We start from the raw sequence: 26,178 nt of genomic DNA on the forward strand, positions 1-26,178 counted from the left end.
GCTTCACGTCGGCACGGAGGTTACGCGCTGTGCCGGTTAACGCGCTCACCGTATCTCACACGGTCACACTCAGCCTGGAAACTTGTGGGTGATGTTGATACAGTTACGCGCAGACCGGTTCATTGTATGATTCGTTATAGAATATGGATGGAGTTATGATCCTATGGGTGCTTTTAATGTGGTGATCGAAAAAAAAAAGAATAATAAATATATAAACAGGACCAGTCAAAAGTTTGGACACACCTTCTCATTCACTACTTTCTAAAATATAAAACATATTCTGGTTTGTTGAGCATTTGTTTGTTTACCACATAATTCCATATGTGTTCCTTCATAGTTTGGATGTCTTCAATATTAATCTACAATGTAGAAAAAAAAAAAAAGAAAGAAAGAAAAACCATTGAATGAGAAGGTGTGTCCAAACTTTTGACTGGTACTGTATATATATATATATATATATATATATATATATATATATATATATATATATATATATATATATATATATATATATAATTTTTTTTTTCGATCACCACATTAAAAGCACCCATAGGATCATAACTCCATCCATATTACTACTTGTATTAGTACTGTATATATATATAAATATATATTCTTCATCAGAAAACAACAAGGGCAAAGTTTAAACTTAACCAGTTTGACGAACATTAAAACACAAGGGCCACTTACTTTGTGTTTACGCAGCTTTCAGACACATCTCATGGTCGTCCTTCTTATTTATTTTGTCAAGCTACAGTTTCGAATATCAATAATGAATCCTCAAACATTTTCACACCATTATAAGAGGATTTGTCACATAATGAAGCCAATGAGATCTAACTCACTTAAATCACAACTTAAATTTACAATGACACAATTAGCTGGACTTATGTGCTAGCTGTTACCACTCAACTTGCATAACAATGTATATCTTTAGTTTGGGCTCTGCGTGTAAACACACAGGGCCTCAAGTTGAATTCCACTGGATCAGGGCTTTTTTTAGGCACATTGATTGGCCGGTTGTCCCATAGGATTTGATCCTTATAGGCCACTAATCCTGTTGACAACTGGACAGCTGACTTTACTATAAGTGTCCTTTTTTGGTTACACCAGAGAACAACTTTAGACTAGGTCAGTGACATCTGTGGATTAGAAAGTGAGGATCTATCCATCCAAATAACATTGCAGGCATGCCCAGGAACCTGTAACTGCTGGGGACAAAACGGCCTGACAGAAAAATAATAATTTATGGATTGAAAATGGAATAACTTTTAAGAATTATGCAACCCAGAACTGTTTTTGTTGGCGAGCTATCCCTGCTTTATCAATTTCTAATGGGATGCATTTTGAGAAGGCCATTATCATGATGAGCTCTCTGCAGGTAGAGAGAGAGTGACTCTGCAGGTCAGAAAGCAGCAGAATTAAAAAAATATCTGGAGAATTGAAGTGGCCGGACGAACTGTAAAGGTGTTCTGCGGTGTGTCCGAATTAAAATGAATGTTGCTTTTCAAACATCAATTAGAATTGAATGAAGGATGTGGGTTTTTTTTTATAGCTTCACCTTGTACTTCAGGGCTCTCAGACACTTAAGCTCCTTCAGCTGTAACATGACATTTGACATCTGCTCTGTTGCACATGTCACTTCTCATTAGGAAGGCCCTTAACCAATCAACAGGAGAGGGCATTTGAAAATGAAGTTGTCAGCATCACTTGATGGCTAATCTGCTTTTTAAGACAAATAATGATTGGCTGAATTAGACATGCAGTCATGTGTGTACTGTAGCCTCTTCAGTGTCAACTTAAAAATGAATTGCCACATATAGCAAAACTACTAAAAGAAACCTCAACACCCAACAAGAATGATTATAACACCACAAGGAAGCATGCAGAAAAGCCATCATTTACCCATTATATAAGAGTCACAAGGTAAAATTATTAATTTAACTAGATTTTTCCCCCTGTAAACTCTATAATGAACTGGCAGGAATAAAACTTACCCAAAAAGATTGAGGGAGACGTGTCTCTATAGGGAACTGGATGGAGACATTGCAGGAATATGAACACATTTGCTACAGTAGAAATCTAATAACACAGTGAAATCAAATTTCCAAGTAATTCCCAGGATATCCAATCAAGTGCCTCTAAAGAGACCCGTACGTGCACTCAAAGTTATTAGTTATAATCCTGATCTTGGTTCTCTTGATTTTAGCTTTAAAATCAACGTGGTCCCTCCTACAAGAAATCTTTTTTCATTTAATGATAAGGAACAGCTGCATCATCTGATAACCACATAGAGCTCCTCGGAGTCACTCTTAACAATTTTATCAGCAATGACCCACCAATATTAAGCTAATTAAAACACAACATTTTATATATATTATATTATAATGTTTTATATTTTTCGCCACATTTTAGTTTACGGGCTTGGGGACAAGTCCGGCTAAAATGATCTAATTTTGCACAATAATGATCCTCTCAAGTACTTTTTTATTTATTCACAAAATTTTCTTGCTTTAACTTACAACTATCATGTATGCACTGTATTGTGTTTTAAATGTACTGTACATGTATGTACATGCCTTTATGTAATTTATGTTTTTATTTCCCCCTGCATAAGGTTTGAGAAAGCAATAGAAATAGGCACTTTAAGTATTTGGGAGGATGTATCATTTGTACGAGCGTGTAAAACAGAAGACCAAAAGGAAATATTCTCCAGACATATATTCCATTTTATTTTAAGTTAGAACACATTAAATAATTGATCACAAAAAGGAAAGTAGTTCATGATCTACTCGTCAGTATATGTCCCTGACATCTTTAAATAGAGATGATTTACCAGCTTGGCCATTAAATATATTGGAACATAACCATGTGGTTGATCATCTTACTAAGACCTCCCCATTTGTTTGTTTTTTTACAAGTTAAATATTGATGTTTATTTTTTTTCACCCACATTCTCCATATCGCCGCTTTTATTTTGAAATGTCCCCTACCGGAAGCACTTACAGGGCGGAGTCGCCGGTTTTCACTTCCTTGATGCGCACAGACAACAGTGCTGCACAATGGAAATACTAGCTTTACTGAGCTTATTCGCCACATATTTATCAGCTAACAGCGTCAACATCGAGGTGAGTGTATAATCTAACACATGCAGCAATGCAAATCCCACCAGTTAGTTTGTTTAATGTCGGATTTGACCTGAAATGTCGGTCTCATATTAGCCATCTTAGCTCTCATGCTAACGCTAGCTGTTATGGTGACAGGTGTGTTTGCCTTCATGAAATACAGACTTTTTCTTCGTTTTCTCCACTTGTTCCTCAGGATAACGCAGGGCAGTTCTTCAGCAGTGGTCACACAAACAACTGGGCTGTTCTGGTGGGTATGCTTTGATTAGATGCTAATTGGTCTGCTGCATTAATGATGGGAGCAGCAGAAACATTATTTAATAAACCGGCTTTATTTGATACACAGGTGTGCACATCCAGATTCTGGTTCAACTACCGGCATGTGGCAAATACCCTGTCCGTCTACAGGAGTGTTAAGAGGCTGGGCATTCCTGACAGGTAAGTGAAGTGTGAAACAATGTCTGTCCTCATTATGTCTCATTTATTGTGTCTTCTTTAGATATTCAAAGGTGATAATAACCTGGAGGTACTGACAGGAACTGAGTTATGTATATTCACATGGTGTTGATGATTAGGAGCAAATATAAGCCCTTTCTCCTGGTCATAGCCTCCACTACTTATATGTAGGAGATTACACATAAGAACATATTACACTTTTTATTTTCTTTCTGCCTGATTTTTAAGTAGTGAATTTACTATACGTTTGTTGCTACTTTACTATAGTTTTGCCAATGAGAGTATATATATATATATATATATATATATATATATATATATATATATACACACTGTACGATGTGTTAAGGCAGTCTGTTGAATTAACAACAAAGGACTGAAGTCTTTTCCTCCTAAAGCAAATTCTATCTTACCCTGCATGTTTTGAAACTCAAGTATTGGATTTAGTTTTACATTGCCATCCTGTTTTTTTTAAACTGTTGAATTAAAGCTCATGTAATGTTTTTATTTATACTGTGAGGTGCTGAGCAGTTAGAGTACAAGTAATACATGTCCATTAAAACAAATTCAGAAATAGTTCATACAATTATTCTCTAATATGCTATGTTTAAACATGTTTTGGCTACTCTGCAATAAACAGAGTGGAACTGTAGAGATCAACAGGAAACATGGAGAATGAGAGACAAATTGACTTTTTGTTAGAAAAGGTCCCCAACAATACTTAAACTGGGGATGTTAAGGATACAGTAGACATTTCGGTTAGGGTGTCCTTTTAGATGTACAAATAAGTTTTCAATTAAAGTTTATGCTGTCTCAGAAATAGTTTAAGGCCTGCCTTCAGGTCTGAGTGAATGTGATGTATTTCTGTGTGCTATGATGACTGGTTGGAATATAGCTAAAAGGAGTAGAACTAGGATTGTTCTTACTTTTAAAGCACATGCTAGCCAAACACTCCTGCTTTTTTATTGTTTACGTGCACTGCCATTTCTTGTTAACATTGTTTATTATAGTCTGACAAAATTATGTTGGAATCATATTAGTCTGCAAATTATAAGATGAGAAAACAAATAAATGCTTCCCATCATTAGCTTGTGTCTGTATGTCCGGGGGGCCAGCCCTTGATTATACGATTGGTGGCTTAATCAAGGGCTCCTCCTTTCCACATTTCCCATAATTGTATGTGGGAGAAGAAAGTCTCTGAGGTCTAAAGTGCAAAATAAACGACTAATATATTGAATCATCTAGCTAATTGTATGCAGCGACATAACATTACACTGAATATACGTCTGACAACTTGAGTGCAGCATTAGTCCTTTCTCTTAGTTTCTAAAGTATCACTTTGAATGGTCTCTGTCATTTTCTCCTTTTCAGCCACATAGTTCTCATGCTGGCGGATGACATGGCTTGTAACCACAGAAACCCCAAACCTGCCACAGTGTTCAGCCACAAGAACATGGAGCTGAATGTGTACGGCGACGACGTGGAGGTGGACTACCGAGGATATGAGGTCGGTTCACGTTTGTCAGTTAAACACACAACTGTAAACTCTAATTTCTGCAGGTCAACCTATAAATTTGAAGCAAAAAAAAATCTTACTCCATTTGTTAGAGTTTGAATCAGCATATCTCCTTTTAAACTTTTCTTATTAATTATTAAATGTGTGCCCATTTAATGAAAAATGCATTGGTAAAAGGGGACCTGGATGTTTTCAGTTATAATCTGAAAAGTATAACTTGCATATATTGCCAACTGCTAGGTGGATGTATCCCATCTAGTATTTCACCTGCTTTATAAAATCTATGTTCTATAGAAACATAACATCCCTCGTAGGAAGATATTCTACAGGTGCAGAAGGGAATTGGAGGCTTTCCATGGTCAACATGCTTTGTCCAGTGTTTGCGCTCTGTGTACATCAGTAAATGACTTGATATCATCTGTATTCTCAAATAGAAGAACCTCCAAGTGTTTTGTTTGTTACGACAAGGCAGAACCCCAGTGGCGTATCCACTCTTTATCACAGTTTGTGTATTATTATTTACTTTGCTTTGTGCTGGTCTTTTAAATATGAATAAATACTGGACTGCCTATTAATGTTTGCTTTCAAATGATAATCCTGTGCAAAAAACAGCTAATAACGATTGAGAGGGAAAAAAAGAAGAAAAGAATGCGATGATTAATCGATTCTCACAGTTTAATTAAATGATAAGTAGGGCAGTTAATGTGCACTAACCCTATTGATGCAAATGAAATGTGACTTTTGTGAGTTCATTTATCAAGAATTTGATGGCTGAAATTGTTATTTTTTAGAGTCTCAATCTGCTCGCTGCTTTTTAAAAACTTTTGTCTGTTTGCATTAGATTATAAAATGCACATCACATAATTTATCACTTCCAATCCATGCTAAGTTATGGAAATTGTTGCCATATCCTGTTTCAGGTGACAGTGGAGAACTTCCTGCGTGTTTTGACCGGCAGGCTTCCGCCCAGCACTCCACGCTCAAAACGCCTCCTCTCTGATGACCGCAGCAACATCCTTATATACCTGACAGGTAAATTCAGGACTAATCCACCCTCAAATACTCCATTTACATTATTTGTATTTAATCAGTATGGAATGCGCAGTGACACACTTTTATGAATGAAGTAATGTAATTTGTTTTCTGTGTGTACTCACTTTTTCGATAGTATCTTAACCTCTGTCTTAGCTAAATACTCCTTAAATTTCCCAGAGAAGGGACACAAACTTGCTTCTTATGGCTTTCAGTTACTGTACATGTAGGTGAAGAGTGCAAGATCACAGTGATGTTTCAATCAGAAAAATATGAAGCAGAAGGTGCCAAGCGATTCAGTTTTTCATGCATTGTTGTGAGAAATTGCACCTCTGTTCTTTCCCCCTAAAGGTTTATGTAAAATTGAATTCAAGTTAAATAACTTTTATGATGATAGCAGAGGCGGTCTTCGTTTCAGGTGATGTATCCCACCTTTTGTATTAAAGACTGAAGGAAACCTACAGAACTCTGTAACTTGTCACTGCATTGCGTTTTGTAGTACTAGGCTGTCAATTATTTTGCTGCCCATAGCTTCATTCGAAATATAGTACCTTTTACATGACTGCAAGGCAAGTTTATTTATATAGCTCATTTCAGCAACCAGGCAATTCAAAACCCTTTACATAACACATCACAAGTATTGAGACAAAGTGCAAAAGAAACGCGTAATAAAATAACATTTACATAAAAGAGCCAAGTGAAAATAAAATAAAAACAAGCTTAAATAGAATTACGCTGATATACAATACAAGGATAAAAATTACAGTGCAATGTAAAAATGTATCAAGAAGCAGTGGCCAAATTTTTTCTAGATATAAATATCCACAAACTAATTAAGTTTGCCCAAATTCTGCTGATGTTTTTTGAAGATAAATAGTTGAAAGAGCCAGTTTTTATCAAACCATATCTTTATCTTATTTATCTGTGGCTAAAAGGCTCCAAAATCCTCTCTGCTGTAACAGAATGTCAGTTATTGCTCCCACACACTGCTTATGACTGCCAGTCCTTTTCATGTTGATCATGTAGTATTTTTATTCTACTGTATATCATAATTTTGCATTATGAATCAGAACTCAATGAATTAATAATAATATGTTTGTTTTACAGGCCATGGCGGAAATGGCTTTCTGAAGTTCCAGGACTCTGAGGAGATAAGTAATGTGGAACTGGCCGATGCTTTTGAGCAGATGTGGCAGAAAAGAAGGTAAATACACTGTAAAATGACATAAAAATAAGACAGGAATGTAAAGAAACATCAGATAAGGAGTTTCCTCCACTGCAAGTCCTTCTTTCCCCTTATGGCAAATAAAAGATGCAGCAAGTCAACAAAGTTAATTGAATGAAACATAGATACCCATAAATATGAAGGTCTTTTGTAGGAGCGTCTCTGGAAGAGATGTCGTTTTTGTTGTTCTGTACTTCTAATAGCTCTTCGCTCATACACTACCCAGTGAACAGGTGCATTGTGTTCATTGTGTGTTCTTATATACAACATTTGGTTGCAACAGTGTTTTTTGCTTTAAGGGGGAGTTTTTAAAGAGTAACACCTGCTCAAAATATTGTGTTGGATGACCTCCACCGGTTAAAATTCTCTTCTTGCTGCAGTGATGTAGAAATGTACACAGGGTCATTGGCAGCAGAGCACACATCAATATCACTGCTGAATATGTTAAGCACTGCAACAAACATGAATCTTTCAACCAAAGGAGGTCACTGGTGGCCTGAAGGCTGGAGTAGCGAGCCTGTGACCGGGAGGTTGTAGGTTCAATCCCTTTACCGGCAGGATAAATGTAGTCAGGAAAAGTGAAAACACGGGACTCAACATTAACCTTTTTAAAAGGTTGATTCTTATGTGTTATCAGTTAACATGGCCACCTTGCATGTTGTGCTGCTTGCTGTCCCTATCTTTTGTATGTTAAAAAGTGGTTAGCAACAAAAGACCAAGGATTGGTTGCCAATTTCTCAAATTGGTTGCCAATGTCGAATCTTTAACTGTCAAGCTGTAACAGCTTTATATAAACAGAACTAACCAATAGAATTCTGTCAGTGTTGGTGCTTTTGAAACTGCTGTGAATTAGACTTGTTTCCTGACCTATTAAACACATGAAACAAATCCTATACCACTGTAACAGCAAGGGGATTGCTTATATCAAAATCCCCTCTCTCTGCCTCTGTTCCCAAATGGAATCGGTGGCTTATTAAGGTGCTGCCGTGTTTAATTTGAGCATCGCGAGACACTAAATGAGCAAAAGCAGCTTTCTGCTACCAGCTCCCCTATTGTCCTCCAAACCATTTTAATAAAGAGTGTCTGGGTTACAGTCAGGCCCCTGGGTGCTTGATAGAAAGCTTAGTGACGCCAGCTTTGATGCTGATGTGATAATTGCAGACTAGAACTGCCAAATTACAGTCACCATAGAGACTTGGCCACCACCCCATCCATCATCCCTCCGTTCAGTCATCTGGATATAAATGTCTTATCATGTTTGCTTAAACAAGGGAAAGAAGTTAAAGGACATTTTCTATTTTAATGGAGGAAGAAAGGGAGGAAGGAGGAAAAGGGGCAAGTGACTGAGGAAGGGAGTGAGAATCTGTGTGCGTGGGTGTATTAGAGGACTGACTGAATGAAGCTGTTGGTTTTTCTTGGTCACCATGGCAACTGCAGTATGAAAGATGGTTAGAAGGTTTGTGTCATAACATGTTTTATTGGAGCAAATAGATGAGTGATATGCCAGCTGTGTATTCTCTCATCAGTATTGTTTGAGAATGTACATGATGTGTGTGTGTGTGTGTGTGTGTGTGTGTGTGTGTGTGTGTGTGTGTGTGTGTGTGTGTGTGTGTGTGTGTGTGTGTGTGTGTGTGTGTGTGTGTGTGTGTGTGTGTGTGTGTGTGTGTGTGTGTGTGTGTGTGTGTGCGCCCGTCCGTCTTTGTCACCAGGTACAATGAGTTGCTCTTCATCATCGACACCTGTCAGGGCGCCTCCATGTATGAAAGGTTCTACTCGCCTAACCTCATGGCTTTGGCCAGCAGTCAAGTAGGAGAAGATTCCCTGTCGGTGAGTTACCTGCCCTCACATCGAGGAGATTAAATTAAAAATCATCAATCAGTTTGTCAGGTTTTCTAATAAGCACTGTGGTTTGATACAGCACATTGCAACTGGAGACTGATTCTCCTCCTGACTCTCCTTCTCCAACAAGAGTCACATTTCTGTAACATCCAATATAATAAGTCTTTTCCTGACCTGCTCTTTATTTCATTTGGGGAAGTTTACACTTAAGCAACTTCGGTCAATCTGATGCACGATAGTATTGGTAATTTTAGTGTTTACATTGATTAGTGTCAATTTATTTATTTGTTAATTTGTAAGGGAACAGAGTGGAGAGAAACATTGACAGTTGCAGAAGCAGTGTCTGATGTACCTTACGCTTGTATATAGTTAAAGCCAAAAAGCGTTATGTTTGAACCAAACAGTGGGTTCCTACGTGTTCTTTTGTCATACTTATAATACAAGGACTAATTAGCACTACACGGCAATACAAGTCTTTTATTTTCATTTCTTCTAAGTGGATCATTTCTGGTGCAAACTTTGTACCTGGGACATTTAGCTCTAGCCTCAGATTTTAAGCACTATATCATGTATTAAGCCATCAAATACACATACAGTACAGGGTTCATGTTTTAAAAATGACCTAGTCATAAACTTTAAAAAGTCATCCAGCTAAGTATTTTCAACCAACTCATAAACATGTAATGCAAAATATTATAAACATTTAAATATGGACAATATATCAATAAGACTTTAATCCCAGGAGGAAATTCACAAGCTACCCAGCAGTATATAACATAATAAATATATACTATAAATGGACAATTCAAACAAGGTTTTGTAATTCGATTTGAGTGAAAACAATAGAATTATGCTATGAGTTTTGCAGTCTGGAGACTTTTTGTGATCCATAAGCTTCAAGTTTGTGGAAATGTGTGAGTACAATTGAGAAAACTTGAATTTGGCATTTTATTCTGGGAATTTTGCCATACTGCAAATATTTAAATAGTCAAAAGTGTGAAAAAGAAAAAAGAAAAAGTTAATTACTTTAAAACTGTGTTGGCTGTTTAGAAAAATGATGACCCATTTTTAATCATCTGAATACTTTGGATTTTGATCTCTGTAAATCACTGTTATGGCTCATTATAAACACTTTTTTTCCAGCCTGCATACTGACTTGTCAACATTGACACATGTAAACTGAAGCCCTGGCATACTATTTGACAGCTGTTTCCTCTCCACATTACAGAATGACGCCCATGTCACTTAGCATTACACACTTTGCCTCACTGATTTCGGTTGAGGCAAAAGTGGCATAGCTTGAAGACAAGTTGTCAAAATATATTTTTCTTTTGATGTCATTAGTATTACCCAGCAATTAGTGTTGGTGCTATTTATTAAATCCGACGCCATCTCTGAATATAAAATAAGCACTGTTCTTTACCCATGTCTACAAAAACACTATAGTTAAAGATAATGGCAGTCACTCATTATCAAACTGTATCTAATAAAATCTAGAACTAAATCCTCCCTTATATAGTAGTTTGTTTTTTAGTCACAATGCCAAACGGCACTTTTAAAGTACAAAATTACACTCAACATGATTACCTTACGCTACACTAGTGCATTAAAACAAAGTGGCAAATTTGTATAGTGACGCATCCTGAAGGTAAGGATTTTTTGGGGGGCGGATGACACATGACTGTTGCCTTGTTTTGATGATTCAAAGAAAATAATTTTTGGTGTTTCCAGTCAGTGTCTAAAAAAAACAGAGAAGGAAAACACCATCAAAACATCTGTGCTGATAAAGTGCTGTTAGATTTTGACGTTTTGTGATTCTTGTATTTTCTTCTTCCTTTCCTCTTCTAGCATCAGCCAGATTTGGCCATAGGAGTCCATTTGATGGACCGTTACACCTTCTACCTGCTGGAGTTCCTGGAGGACATCCACCCTGCAAGCAAATCCAACATGAATGACCTGGTAAGGGCAGTTGTGCTTGTGCATGCCTTTTAACCAACGTCAGAGAGTTCATCTGTGCCATGTAGCAGCAACAACATTTTTTAATTATCTTATATATTTTTCTATCAATAGATTGTTTAGTCTCTATAATATTTGTAAAAAGTTTTTCAGAGCCAAAGATCTTCAAAGCTTTTGTAACAGTCCAAAGCATTTAAGGTATATCAATGATTACATTTTTTTTTACATTTTTGGTTTATAACGAGAAATAATTGGATCAACTTATTGGTCTATATGGATCTGACATCTATAAGTGTGCATGGTTCACTAGCACTGAATCCATGAGTTGTATGTACAGAAACTGTACATGTGCACACTGAAGCAGTAGATGTCTCTTTTACATAAACTCATTGTTTTGTACAAGTTTGTGTTTTCTTTATGTAACTTTATATGTACAAGGAGTGAGAATACGGAATAGAAAAGGTGCTGAACTAATTAACAATATCAGTTATCTATGTTAGCAGAAATGCCAAACATTCGCTGTATTCAGCTTCTCCAATATGAGGATTTGATTCTTTTAGATTTTAAACCACTGCAAGCACTTAATTAGCACTTACTTGATTATAATTGGATTTTGCTCACAGCACAAGCAATTTGAAGACAATTTGGGTTCTGAGAAATTGGGAATTGCCCTTTTCTTGATAAGGATTAATTGATTAACCCCAAAGATAATTGCAAGATTAATCATTATAACCAATCGTTTTAGCAGATAGTCATGCAGGAACCCATTTTTTTGGGAGGGGCTGAAGGAATTTGTCTGGTGTTATAAAGTTAGTGGTCCTAAAGGAGCCAGATGAAAGTCACACAGGACTCTGCACTTGAAGCAGAATGGGTGATTCTGTGTTAGGATTGTTGGCCTTTGACACATGATGATGATGATGATGGTGGTGATGGTGAGTACATGCTGCTCTGGGCCATGGCTCAATCTCAGCAGCACCTCCCTTTTCATCTTTTGCACTCCTGCAGAGATCTACTGGCTGCAGGGACCACTTCTCATCCCCACCACCACCACCACCACCACCTAACCACGCCTCATCAAGGGAAATGCAATCAAAACACCTCAAATCCTCACTCCTGCACTTAGTCTGAGCTCGATCGATGCCGTCCGACTAATGATTATTATTCTGTCCAATCCTGTTTCTGGAGATGCACTCTTTGTTCTTGAGCTATTTTGTGGAATTAAGGATCCATACTATGGATTTCCCAGATGAGCTCACCACTTTTCTTTTGCCTTTTAATCCAGTCTGCAAATGGTTGCCCTTTACATACAGACATTGCCTCCACCTTCCCAACAGAATTCTCCACCAATCACGTGTTTTTTTTCAAGTCCTGTTTGGCTGACGGAGATAATGTTCACCTCGGTTTAATGATTTTATTTTTATTTTCAAATGGACAATACACTGATGAATCACACACTTAAGAGGATTAACGTCACAAGTGGTAACACACCAGGCACTGAAAGATTTGTACAAATGTCATGCTCCTTCCCTTTAATCTTCTCCACACACTTTTGTATATTTTAACCCCTTCCAGTGCAGTTCTTGCCACATTAGAAGCAGCTGCCAGTTACTATCTGTGGTATGAAAATTAAGGGACACAAATTCTTTAACACTGTCTGCTGGCAAATTTACCTACACCATTTAATTAATGCAAAAGCTCCATGTTGGCAGCATGAGTAGATATTTAAATACTAAGAATAATTAATTTGTTTTTCTTGATCGTGTGATGGGAATAGAGACTCCAACTCTAGCGGTTTGTGCGCTGTCTATTCCCCTAAGTGACATATTTCTAACACACTGCTTGTATTTTCTCTGCTTCCCCAGTTCAAAGTATGTCCCAAGAGTCAGTGCGTGTCCACACCGGGTCACCGTACTGACCTTTTCCTGAGGGACCCGGGAAGTGCCCTCATAACAGATTTCTTTGGTAGTGTGCGCAAAGTCGAAATCACCATGGAAACCATCAACCTGACCGACCCCATCGAGCAGATGGAGCAGAAGTAAGCTGAGTTGATTTATTTTTTAGTGTTATTGTAATTGGAGTGTAATTGAAAAAAAATTCTGTATGTTTCAGTGTTGATGGATTACTAAAGCGAAGTTGCCTCGTTTTAAAAAGTAGATGGCATGCTAAACTGTGTGTCTTTCTATACGAGGCATGTTATAGAAAAGTACACTTTGAAATGCCAGTAGGTGTCCTCTCCAGGGGCTTAAAATCAGAATTACGGTAGACTTCTAAAAGTAGAGCTAAAGCACAATACACAATACTTTTAATGTCTTTAAGAACATAATGATATTATAATGCCCTGCATATATCATTACAGTAATCGTGGGGAAATTTGAGTAACCATTTGCTCTAAAGTTGGGTAATTTTGGAGGTAAAAACCTTCATTGAGGTCAGCCTCTCTTTGATTCAACTGGAGGGCTCCGGGCAAAATTCGATTTACGTTTGGTTTCTAACTTACTAGACTTCGATTTCTACTTAGAATGTCTCTCATTAGTGAAATTGATTTCTCTACTAATGATGTGTTGAGTGGTTGGTCTCTGGGTGACACAGTGGATGTTGCTATGAATACCCTGCAGTTGGGTTAGTTTTTTTTCTATTTCACAGCAAAGTGCAGATCATAATTAGACATTTTCCTTTGTTTGGCTCCAGGCTATTATTTAGAAACTCTTCATAAGTGGCATTGAGTGAGCAGCAGTGTGTCTGATGGATCATCTGTGGCGCCACCCTGTGTTAACCAGACAGAATGCATCCAAATAGAATTGAATACATTCTCTCATTGCATCAGTTTGATGCATGCTGTGATAAATACATTTGGCCACTAGATGTCTGTAGAGAGCTGTCAAACTCTTACAGTTTTTCCTCAGTTTCTTGGGTACATTTCTCTCATCAGAAATGAAATTCTCACAACTTCTTATTCAACCTCCACATCATCTCTTTATCACATGTGCATATCATCTCAGCATTTTTCATTTTTTTAACAAATTGCAAATGCTTTGACCCATTCATGTAAATGCTTCTCTACAATTGTCTGTTTCCAACGTTATCATTTGCGTCTACATCTTGATCAAAATGTAGAATACTGGTTCTCTTTTTAATAGTCTAGGTGCTGTTGGTAGAAATAGTTTCGAGAAATTCACTTGCTGTTTAACAAAAGTTAAGGATGATTCAAAAAATGTACCATCGACTCTGTAAAATAACTGCAAACATTATCTGCTATACCTCCTCTGGGCCTGGTGACATATTGTTTGCTTTCTCGTATTTGTTCCCAGACAAACTAGTCCCATAAATAAGGACAATCAGTTTTAGGAAACGCGCTGCTAATGCACCAAAATGCAAACAGTCCTCCAAACATTGACTAATTAGGCTGTGAGAAAGGAAAGGATTGCAGAGCAATACACATAGAAATGATGTAAATTAAAACTTTATTCCCGATTTAGCTCCCCCACTTCAAATAATTTCATTAAGATGGGATTTAATTGAACCACTGGGAGGTGTTCTTGTGAAAGAACCTAATGTGGTTGGCTGCTAATTAGTAATTAGAGGCAATTGCCATACCGATTTTAGTCATCAACTGTTTTGGCCTTAGGCTAGTTAGTCATTGCACACAACTTCCCCTATTACTTTATTATTGATCAGGGCTAACACATTAGGTTGGCTGATCTCCCATGCAACACAGAAACACTCCACCAGCGTTATCGAGCTGTTGCCCTAATTCAGTCCTAGAGAGAGACGTTTTATCTCCAATTCTGATGTAAGAAACCAGCAATCCCCCTGATTCATTTGATGTTTAATGGAGCCAAGTTCACCGATGCAGCAAAGTCGCCTCTTTCTACTTTAAGTAATGATAGAAAACACTATTGTGAAAGTTCAAAGATATTACGGAGGCTAACGACACTTTCCGTCTTTTTGTTTGTCACATTAAAGTGCGCCATTATCATTAAGTGTTAGACGAGATTAATATTACATAAGGAGGTGTGTGATAGAATATTTGCTTTCTAAATTGAGAAGGAGATTTAGTATACAAGGATGTTCTGCGGGAAAAACTGTGACTTTCATCACAAGGATGCTTATCGAATAATGTAATTTAAATGTGTTATGTATTGTAGGAATAATGTAAGAACTGGAGTTTTCAAGGTGACAGCCTCATGATATGAGCTGATGGCATATTGTTGTTAACAAGCTGGCATCTATCAAGTTAGGAAAAAAAGCTTGCCCTCCTCTAGTTGTAACACAACACTTGAACCATATGCTGAGCTGATGAAATTCAGTAACAGTAAAACCAGCTTTATGCACAAAAATGCAGAAATGCAGTCTCTATGGACTTAAATTATGAGTAAGACCAGACATGCAACTTTACTTTGTCCCACAGGCTCTAATTATAATGTGCATTTTTCACCCTAATCCGTTTTACAATCAGTTAATTGGTAAAATAATCGGTGTATTATCAGTAAGGAAAGTAATCGTTAGTTGCAGCCCTACTCACAGTGATCATCCTACCTCCTTTTAAGGAAATAAATGTCAGATGAGTTGAGCTTTCATCTATTAAATCAGGACTGGGCTTAGTTAAAGCCTTTGTCAACACATATTGATTATCTCAAAAAAGCAATAAATGAGAATGAGCGTTATAAGACCTCTGTCTGAACAGCGCTGGCAAAATGAAATGATAGCGTTTCATAAGACCTGAAAATGGGTTGTGCTGAACTCAGTTTGTTCACCCAGAGATGAAATATCACAGATGTCCTCTCAAACAAGCTGTTATTAAATATATTGCTTCTTTAATCCACTTTTGTCAGCTCATCCGGCCACTCAGACAAGTGGCGCGGGATAGTTAGAGAAGATGGTTACATGTGTGTTCAAGTGTGCGAGTCTCTTAGTCATTCTCTTGCTCGCTCTCATCCCTCTTTTATTCTCTCTTCTCCTCTCACCCATTTCTAAACTGCTGATTTTTTCCCCCTCAGAACAAGCTCTTCCATTAAGTGAATTGCTCTTGATGGAGGGGACGTCTTGATGGACCCCCTCAATCCTCTTCATTATACATGGGCAACAGTGTAATGACATAGTATAGTTACTCACTTCCAGCCATTCGTACTTGTTGACCAAAACATGTCATCTTGTGGGTCACAAAGCTCCAAGGATAATATCAATTATCAAATTAAAGCTGAGTTAATGGCACATTTCAGTAATAAAGTACATTTAATGTAATTTGTGACTTGCAGCGCTGGATCAAGTCCACAAAATCTACTCGGGTCATGAGTAGAGCAGATGTTAAAAGGAAATTTGTTTGACCTAAAGATGGCAGCTGGAGACAGCGGTGACACCGGAGCTGGAGGTGGGGAGGGGCAGTCACATCCATTAGAATCAGATAAGTGGATTGAAAAATCCTATCCCCCAAAATATCTCTTTATACCGCAAATATAGTGAAAAGTGGTTTGAATCGAATTAGACTTCATCTCTTATGTGAAAAGAAGGTAAATGGCAGTGAGACGTCGGTGCTCGGTGACATATTTCCACTGGCAGAACGAGCTCGGTGCACATAGAAGGCTCGGCAGGAGATCGTCTCGCCGGCTGCCAGCTTGGCCGGTTTTCTTCTGTCTCTGTTCCTGACTGTCAAAGCAACTTTTGCTCTACACAGACATGAGTGAGAAAGAAAGACGGGCAGAGGAATGGAGTTAAATAGAAATGGGAAAACAAAGAAGGAAGAGTTAGAGCCTAAAAGCCGTAATTTGAACAAAAGTACCTTAGAGGAGAAAGGAGAACGGGTTGCTTCACACAGCGAGTGGTGGCTCACTCTGGGATATGGCCCACTTTGTCAGCAGCTGTCTGACCTGAACTTTCTTTGATTAGCCAAATAACAGCCTCTCAGCCGAACCTCCACTCCACTGTGACCTTTAGCTGAGACTCCTGTCCCTCATTCTGTCTGTGTGACTGAGATGTTGGAAACAAACAGTCTCTCAAGACTGATGCTCTGAAGCAGACAAACGGCACAACACAATCTTGGCTCATTGGTGGATCCGAATAGTTGTAATAGGTTTGACAAATGTTTGAACAGCGTCTTTGCTTTTATTTGTTGTTTTATTTAAGCTCTGTTAGTGCTCACAAAGTTGACTCAGCTGTGTATTTCTGTTTCTTATCAAATAAAGCCAGTACAATAGAACACAGATGATGGTAAACCTACAAGAACACATAGTTAATGATAGTAGCCTCTCTAGACTGTTCCTGTAAGATCTGTCTGATAAAGAAAATGATCATTTCAAAAGGTTTGGACTTCTAGAAAAGCAATGAAGCGGAGCCACTCATTCATGTCCATTCATTCTTGCTGACTCTTTTAAATACTCAGCATTTAAGCCTAAAACAGCGAGGCACTATAGTGTTAGTGAAAATAAAACTGAGGTAAATTGTGTATTTGTTTGGGATACTATTTTCAGATGTGTATTTGGTGCTCTTATGAGTATTTACAACAGCAGGTTGGTGTATATGGGGTTGACTCAAAATAAATGACAGTCCCTGTGTTCATTGTAATGATGGAACATGGAACCCAGCGTGGCTCATTAATGCTTTTTTAATAGCTTTTGGACAACAATGGCAGCAGGAAGGCTCTGTGACTCGATAACCAGTTCTGCGTCTCAAAGGTCACAGGTTTAATACATCCTGTCTCACATTAACTAATATCTATCCATCAACTGGCATGTGGTGACCTTTTTTTAGTGTCCCTAAGCAAGACTCTGGGGCATGCTTTTAAACACGCCAACTTATGCTGCATCAGGTGCAAGAGAGGAGGCTTCTGGAGGAGCTGAGAGTGAGGAAGCACAGATTTATCTTTCATGGAAGTCTATTTGGCTCCGGCAACTACACGAGGCGTGGAAAAGCTGGAATAATATCAAACCATGTCAGGACTCTACAAATATAACTGTTCCCTCTGTATTCATAAGTTGTAGTTATGTAAGATGATTAAATGCGCGATTAAACTTCACCATTTGTGTAGTGCCTCCTAAGGCGCTGTTCTAACTGCATTCCTTAATGACATTTCACCTTGATATTACTTGTGCATACTCCATTGGACAACTTCAATCACTGATTTTACACAGCAGAGTGCGCTTATAAGCATTGGAGAGCACTGCTAAATATCTGAAAAAAGTACTGTCACGCCTTTTGTTGGACGCTGATAAATTGCCTCAAGTGATGTCACTTGTTTTAGCTTCGGTTTGGGCTGAAGTATGAAAATGAATTAAATCTGTTGGTGTCAAGTTAGAAAGAAGTGAGCTTTTCAAGACCTTTGGCCTGCTCCTCATCTGTGCTACAAGCATCATTAGATTGAATCTCTGACACAACTGTTGGCAGTGGAGTCACATTGTGGGTAATCTATGAACTAGGCTTTGACAGGGATGAAGAATGCATGGAATATTAAAAGATATTTCTGGTTCTGCTGAATCAATTTTCAGTCATCAGTCGAAATATGTAACAGGAGTGCAATTCTAAATCGGCGATCAGACCCAAGGCTATATATCGTGACCATGTTCGTAGCATGTTGAACATTTTTATGCTAATTTGTGTTTACTGACCCTCCTCTAGAAACCTTTTTCCACTCTTCTTTGTGGATGAAGGTAATTTATTGCCTCACTGCTCATGCCACACTAGAAGACAAAGCAGAGCTGAATTTTCGTTTGTATTTCATTAAAATGGGAAAGAGCCACCAAGACGATGCATCATCAGAGGACAGTTAGAGATTTGTAAAATCTTAGCGACTGAGGAAAAAGAAGAAATGTGATATTGCTAAACTTTGATTCATTGCTTTTAGTTAAGAAAAAATGTACCAAAGTGCATCATGGGTAGTTCAGGAGGCCCAGGAGTTTGGAGCTCAGTAAAAAGCTAGTGACTGGGTTGCAGCTTAGTCCACGTTAATGCTAACAGAGTGCTGTTTTGTGTGTTTTGTCTTTTCAGTTTTGTGAATGGAGAGCTGCAAAAAGAGACTTACTCATATGTGGACCAGCTGCCAGTGTCTGAGATAATCCATCAGGTAAGAGTCCTACACAAACACCAGGGTCACTCGGGGACACTCAAAAGAACATGAAGAGGTCCACGTTGATGTAACCCCGACATTTAAATTATGTTGGACCTTCCACTTTTCATGTTAGTCATCTTTTATGCTTTTCGCGTGGGAATCCATTTATTCTGCCTTCAGTGTTTTGTCATTTTAAAGTTTGGACACTGAACAGGAATGATGTGCAACATCCACCAACGGATGTCTTTGCGTCGTTTCCATGGTGACAGCTCTAAGTGTGAAATGCAAGTACCTCCTGGTCTCAGTGTAGAGGGGCCACTGTGAAATCCAGCAGAATGGATAGGCAGGGTTGTGGCGAGGAATTGTGCATTCACCTCATTCCCAAATAGATTGCGGCTTGCAGTCGGGCCGACCTTCACAAATGAACACCTATTTCTCCTCTTTCCACCTTTTAGAACGTGTGCTCTGCATTCAAAATAGCCGGTCTTGGGTCTTCTGTATCACTATTGTACGATTTTCCATTAAGAGACTTTCAAATATACAATTTTCATACTTCCCTTTAACTTAACAGGCATTAGTGGTGCTTACATTTGGGGTTCAGCTGCCTCTGAGAAACCCATACTTAAAAACATTAACATGGCCATCAACACAGTAATATCCAATGCAATATCCTTACAATACTAGACTGTGTCAGAGAAGTGCTGTTTCAAATGTTTCTACTGTAGATTCCTTCTTAAAGTTATTTTCAGCAGCAGTCAGCTGTTGAACCCACAGTACATAACTTGCTCTGCCCTAAACGGCAGATATCCAAAGTTAGTGACTAGCTGGTGAATATAATGGAGAATTTAGCAGCTAAAAAGCCAGACATTTCCCTCAGGAGTTATTGGAGAGCAAAACAGACCTAAAAGGGAAGGGGATATTGTCAAAAAGTCTGAATATATGATCATTTTGCTGTGTCTGCTTGATCTGCTGATAGCCAACCTGTTAACCATGTCAACTTCATAAGAATGATAATATGTCAATAGTACAGGCTTAACTATGTTAATTGTTGTTATTCTAGAAATCAAATGCTGCAACGCTCATTCTGGATAAGTATTACATTTTTTTTTACTGTTTTAAGCCAATCAAAATGACCACTGTGGCTGCAGACCTGGTTAGCTGTATTCCACCACTTAATCATTTTAATACTTTTTTGCTGAGGAAAATGTGAGAATTTAGCGATCGTGTCTTGCTCTAAAAGCTTAAACTCATGCCAAGTAATTTCCGTTGCTGAACTAATGCCAAGTATATTACCTGGCCTTGCGATTTTAGAGCCAAAGCAGTGGATCAAAGCAGCTGTTTTGTGGCGTTTCCAGAACAATGCTCAACAATATTGATAACAAAGGTCAGATCCAACTGAACCAAGTAAGTTTTTTAAAAAGATCAATAAATTAGAAAAAAATCTGAAAAATCCTCTGGTCTTGCTGCTGGAATCAACATCGACTTTGGTGTATACGACGAAGTCACATTCAGATGCCCCAGAGAAATGAAGCTAGCCACAGGCCTGAGCCCTGTCAGACGCTTATTGAGTATTGTGATGGGAAACAGGAAGGGTCTCCACACCCAGCGGCACTCTGGAAAATTGATCGCTGAGGGCTGCCTCTAAAGCCTGGCAAATGCGAGCCGGTTTCAGATCTTCTGCCCACTGTTCACATGAGAATAAACGGAGGCTGTAATTTTCTATGCACAGAAGCAATCACACTATTGAAAGCTTGCATGCTCGCACGCAAACACACCCCATTAAGTCTCCGCCGTCTGCTTCTTGGCTTCGTATCTCGGCTCTCTCTCTCTCTCTTTTTTTTGTACATGTTTTTCTGTCTCCCTCCCACCTCTTTTTAAATGCATCCACATGAGCAGCACACAAACACATTCATCGACCCGGCGACCCCTGTCAGAGATTTCGATTATCGGCTAGCGCTCCTGCTGGGTTGAGGATGGGAGTCATGAAGACTGACTCATCTCTCTCTCTCCCAATCACCATAATCCATCTGCACTGCAGCAGAATGACCAATGTCCATAAAGCCTATTGACAGCTCTCCTCTTGTTGATTAGCTGTCATATTGTGCACAGCACTCTCTGAGATATCTTTGTTCTCATGCCACTCTGGCGGCTTCTTTTGTTGCCGCTGATCAGATGCACTCATCTGAAGAACTAGATGTGATTGAATCTCATATGATTTGATGTCTAGAATAATCCCTAGTGGACTGATTTCAGATGTGCCTCCAACAAAAACAAATCTTCTTACTGTGTTTATCTTCTAAGAAACCCATTTTTTCATTTGCCAGTGGTTCAGGCCGCGGCTTGTGAATAGACATGTGACTGAGTGACTGACAGTGGATATAGAAGCCTGTGCCCTTCGGGGTCTGTGTACCAGTTTTCACTAATTGTGTATCTGGAAGCTTATATGTGAGGAGTTGATTAATGTCCTGTCACTGTGGCAGTTGTCTTGCTAGTGGTGACAGGGTGAGTCCCCTCTTCCTGCCACCTTCTTTTCCCAACCTCGCACATCTCATCAGGTTGCCAACACCTAATCACAATATGTTCAGCTCTGAAAATAACTACAAGAAGCTCCTTTTTTCTTCCGCTCTCTTGTGTCTTCTACTTTTTTTTGGTTCTGCCTCGCTTCTGTTAGTCCTGGTCTTTGGCGTCAAATTGTTATTTGTTCTTTTGCCAGCTTGACGCCACACCATACGGCTCCAGAGAATTGGAAATAGAAACACTGAAAATGAATGCTTTGCCTCCCTTCCATCCGTTGCCAAATTCCCCTTTTCCTCACTGAGCCTGCAACATTGACACTTCTCAAAAGTGGATGTTGGTATCGTGTGGTTCACAGGCCAAACCCACTCTGAGGAGCTTTACCTCTGATTTAGCTTTGCTATGTTGCTTGTGCTCAATGATTAAAAATAATAAGCAAATAAGGTAAAACATGCTTTATGAGAGAATAATACACCTGCTGCTGTCCTCGCACTTAAATGTCCGGGCAATGCAGTGGAGTGTCCCGGCAGAACACAATGGCAGCTGTTCCGTTATCAACATAAATTAGCTGCAGTTTTGACCTTGGAGTGCTAGTGTTTGGCAGAGTGTTTCAGACCTCCCTCAACGACCATTAGCATCCTGCATGGCCATGTTAATTAGCACTGATCAATCAGATGGGTAGCCGTTAATTGATCTTACTTGTGAATTGAATACGCAACTCAAAGCTTGTGTAATGGAGGCAGGCTGTTTGAGTCCAAGACTTTGTCCTTGGTAGTGGGATGTGAATGGTTCTGTCAGTGAAGGTCAAAGAACATTCCCCGCTTTTCTGCTCCTCACTCTCATTTCTGTCGCTAATGTTTTTTTTCATGCCTGTTTCTTTTTCTGAGATGCTGCATTCTCTTTCTGTGTCACTAAAAAACTCATTCAGAGAGCAGGATTGTTCCCATTTTTCGTTGTCTTGATTTCTATCCAAGGCTATCCAGATTTAATATTCAAAGTAGTTATTAAATTTAGGGCTGTGTCAATTAGTCATTAAAGCCATTAGTTGGCCAACAGAATTTCATTTATCAAGCGAAAGCTCCAAACATTTAGCTGGTTTCAGCCAGCTCCACAAATGTGACAGTTTGGTGCTTTTCTCTTTTTTATAGAATTATAAAATGAATGTGGAAGGTATTGGGCTGCTGGTCAGACAAAGGAAGAAATTCAAGGACGTCACCTTGGACTATGGAAATTTGCCATGCAGAGTTTCTTTTTAATTTCTACAATAGCTAGACCATTAAGTAGGTCTGGCCAATATATTGGCTATTAGCTTATTACAGATACAGTGGGGCAAAAAAGTATTTAGTCAGCCACCAATTGTGCAAGTTCTCCCACTTAAAAAGATGAGAGAGGCCTGTAATTTTCATCATAGGTATACCTAAACTATGAGAGACAAAATGAGAAAAACAATTCCTGAAAATCACATTGTCTGATTTTTAAAGAATATATTTGCAAATTATGGTGGAAAATAAGTATTTGGTCAATAACAAAAGTTCATCTCAATACTTTGTTATATACCCTTTGTTGGCAATGACAGAGGTCAAACGTTTTCTGTAAGTCTTCACAAGCTTTTCACACACTATTGCTGGTATTTTGGCCCATTCCTCCATGCAGATCTCCTCTAGAGCAGTGATGTTTTGGGGCTGTCGCTGGGCAACACGGACTTTCAACTCCCTCCACAGATTTTCTATGGGGTTGAGATCTGGAGACTGGCTAGGCCACTCCAGGACCTTGAAATGCTTCTTACGAAGCCACTCCTTCGTTGCCCGGGCGGTGTGTTTGGGATCATTGTCATGCTGAAAGACCCAGCCACGTTTCATCTTCAATGCCCTTGCTGATGGAAGGAGGTTTTCACTCAAAATCTCACGATACATGGCCCCATTCATTCTTTCCTTTACACGGACCAGTCGTCCTGGTCCCCTTGCAGAAAAACAGCCCCAAAGCATGATGTTTCCACCCCCATGCTTCACAGTAGGTATGGTGTTCTTTGGATGCAACTCGGCATTCTTTCTCCTCCAAACACGACGAGTTGAGTTTTTACCAAAAAGTTCTATTTTGGTTTCATCTGACCATATGACATTCTCCCAATCCTCTTCTGGATCATCCAAATGCTCTCTAGCAAACTTCAGACGGGCCTGGACATGTACTGGCTTAAGCAGGGGGACACGTCTGGCACTGCAGGATTTGAGTCCCTGGCGGCGTAGTGTGTTACTGATGGTAGCCTTTGTTACTTTGGTCCCAGCTCTCTGCAGGTCATTCACTAGGTCCCCCGTGTGGTTCTGGGATTTTTGTTCACCGTTCTTGTGATCATTTTGGCCCCACGGGGTGAGATCTTGCGTGGAGCCCCAGATCGAGGGAGATTATCAGTGGTCTTGTATGTCTTCCATTTTCTAATAATTGCTCCCACAGTTGATTTCTTCACACCAAGCTGCTTACCTATTGCAGATTCAGTCTTCCCAGCCTGGTGCAGGTCTACAATTTTGTTTCTGGTGTCCTTTGACAGCTCTTTGGTCTTGGCCATAGTGGAGTTTGGAGTGTGACTGTTTGAGGTTGTGGACAGGTGTCTTTTATACTGATAACAAGTTCAAACAGGTGCCATTAATACAGGTAACGAGTGGAGGACAGAGGAGCCTCTTAAAGAAGAAGTTACAGGTCTGTGAGAGCCAGAAATCTTGCTTGTTTGTAGGTGACCAAATACTTATTTTACCGAGGAATTTACCAATTAATTTATTAAAAATCCTACAATGTGATTTCCTGGATTCTTTCCCCCCATTCTGTCTCTCATAGTTGAAGTGTACCTATGATGAAAATTACAGGCGTCTCTCATCTTTTTAAGTGGGAGAACTTGCACAATTGGTGGCTGACTAAATACTTTTTTGCCCCACTGTATATGGGTAGCATTGTATACGTTGGTCAATGATTTCAGTACAAAAATGAAGATATGATTGAAGTCAGGAACAAAAGGCGAATAAAAGTTGACCTCGCAATTCTTTAATAACCAAATTTTAAGGATCTGTATCAAAAAATGTTTGTTACTAAAGAAATAAAAAAACATTTGATAGTAAAAAAATTTGTTGATAACATTTCACATTTGAAAAATGTGTAGTTATTACCCTCTGTCCTCTGACTTAATGTTGCTTCTCTTCTAATGTCTCCCTCCCCTCTTGACATATGCTCCCCTCTCTGCCGGCGGTGCTGACGTGGCTTCCTGTCACAGTCGATCCATCTCCCTTTGCTCTTCCTTACCCAAGAGGCCTCCACACACACACACACACACACACACACACACACACACACACACACACACACACACACACACACACACACACACACACACACACACACACACACACAAAGAGTCACAATCACTGTCACTGGAGGTCAACTGCCCCCAATGGCCATGCGCTCCCAGTCGGGTTCTCCCTCGTCCTCCAGATGTTCAACCCTCAGCTCCTCTTCTTGTCTCCTCGCCGGCCTGCTCTGTCACCAAGGCTGTAGCTGAAAGTATCTCAACCCTAGTTTTCTTATGCAACACAGATCTGATGCATGTCGTGTAGTGAGAGCAAAAATAACCCCACATTGAAAATATGATTTGGACAGCCTTTGTGTTATTTGGAATCAGCGGCTGTGCGATGGCAGCCTGAACTGTCATATCAGTAATCATCTGTTTTTATATTAACGTCCTAGTGGGACAGATCACTGTTGTCATATCGCTGTGTCCGTTTGACCGTAAAACATTGAGGAGGGCAACTTAAGCATGTTGTCAAGTTTAATAGGGATTTGGGGAGTTCCAGCTAAACTAGAAAGACGGATCAAAATCGACCCGTTAGATTCAACTGTGTGAGTAGGGCTGGGTATGGGTATTTGATACCTTTTTAGGGTATCGACCAAAATAACCCAGTCGCATGTAATATCGCAACTTCATATTCCAGTCAAACAATACCTGCATTTGATCCTTATTGTAGCCATATCTAGAAAAAAACGAGCCCTGCAGCCAATAACCCCAAACATTCTTCAACCTTATCTATTAACTAAATATGCTACATTCAAATTTAAAGGAAAAATACAGGCCCTCACCATTTACATCACATTTTTCCTTTTTTTAGCACCGTTATTGTACACATAGTAAGGCATGATAACAGCATGCCAGGCTATGAACTTTTACAAACAGTCCTATCTGAAAATGAACTACAAACAAGCTTTAATGGAAACAGAGGATGCAGTAAAGCAGAGCTATGTGGATAGTTCTCGCTCGTTCGAATCAGAAAACGTTTGAATCAGACGGTTTTACCAGACGGTAAAGCCCCCTCTTTCTCATATCTCATGTGAATGAATCTTTGGCTTATAGCACTGTCAGCAACAGGAGAGATGATCCGGAGTGGGCTTGAATTTTATGACTGAATTATGAGCAGGAATTACCCTTTTTATTCCTCTGACT

The 26,178-nt window shown here is 39.1% G+C and overlaps 1 protein-coding gene across 1 annotated transcript in view; it reads left to right on the forward strand.

The window, feature by feature from the left end:
• Positions 1-3,005: 3,005 nt before the first annotated feature.
• Positions 3,006-26,178, forward strand: part of pigk (phosphatidylinositol glycan anchor biosynthesis, class K) — a 28,632-nt gene continuing 5,459 nt past the window's right edge. Inside the window, exons 1-10 of the mRNA XM_054596108.1 lie at positions 3,006-3,128; positions 3,322-3,375; positions 3,472-3,563; positions 4,953-5,088; positions 6,018-6,129; positions 7,237-7,333; positions 9,064-9,181; positions 11,042-11,152; positions 13,012-13,184; positions 19,127-19,202. Of these exons, the coding sequence (XP_054452083.1) occupies positions 3,063-3,128; positions 3,322-3,375; positions 3,472-3,563; positions 4,953-5,088; positions 6,018-6,129; positions 7,237-7,333; positions 9,064-9,181; positions 11,042-11,152; positions 13,012-13,184; positions 19,127-19,202 (1,035 nt within the window). The 5' untranslated portion in view covers positions 3,006-3,062. The remainder of the gene's footprint in view (positions 3,129-3,321; positions 3,376-3,471; positions 3,564-4,952; positions 5,089-6,017; positions 6,130-7,236; positions 7,334-9,063; positions 9,182-11,041; positions 11,153-13,011; positions 13,185-19,126; positions 19,203-26,178) is intronic.

This window comes from Anoplopoma fimbria, chromosome 3 (assembly GCF_027596085.1).
Source record: "Anoplopoma fimbria isolate UVic2021 breed Golden Eagle Sablefish chromosome 3, Afim_UVic_2022, whole genome shotgun sequence".
NCBI classification, from domain to species: domain Eukaryota; kingdom Metazoa; phylum Chordata; class Actinopteri; order Perciformes; family Anoplopomatidae; genus Anoplopoma; species Anoplopoma fimbria.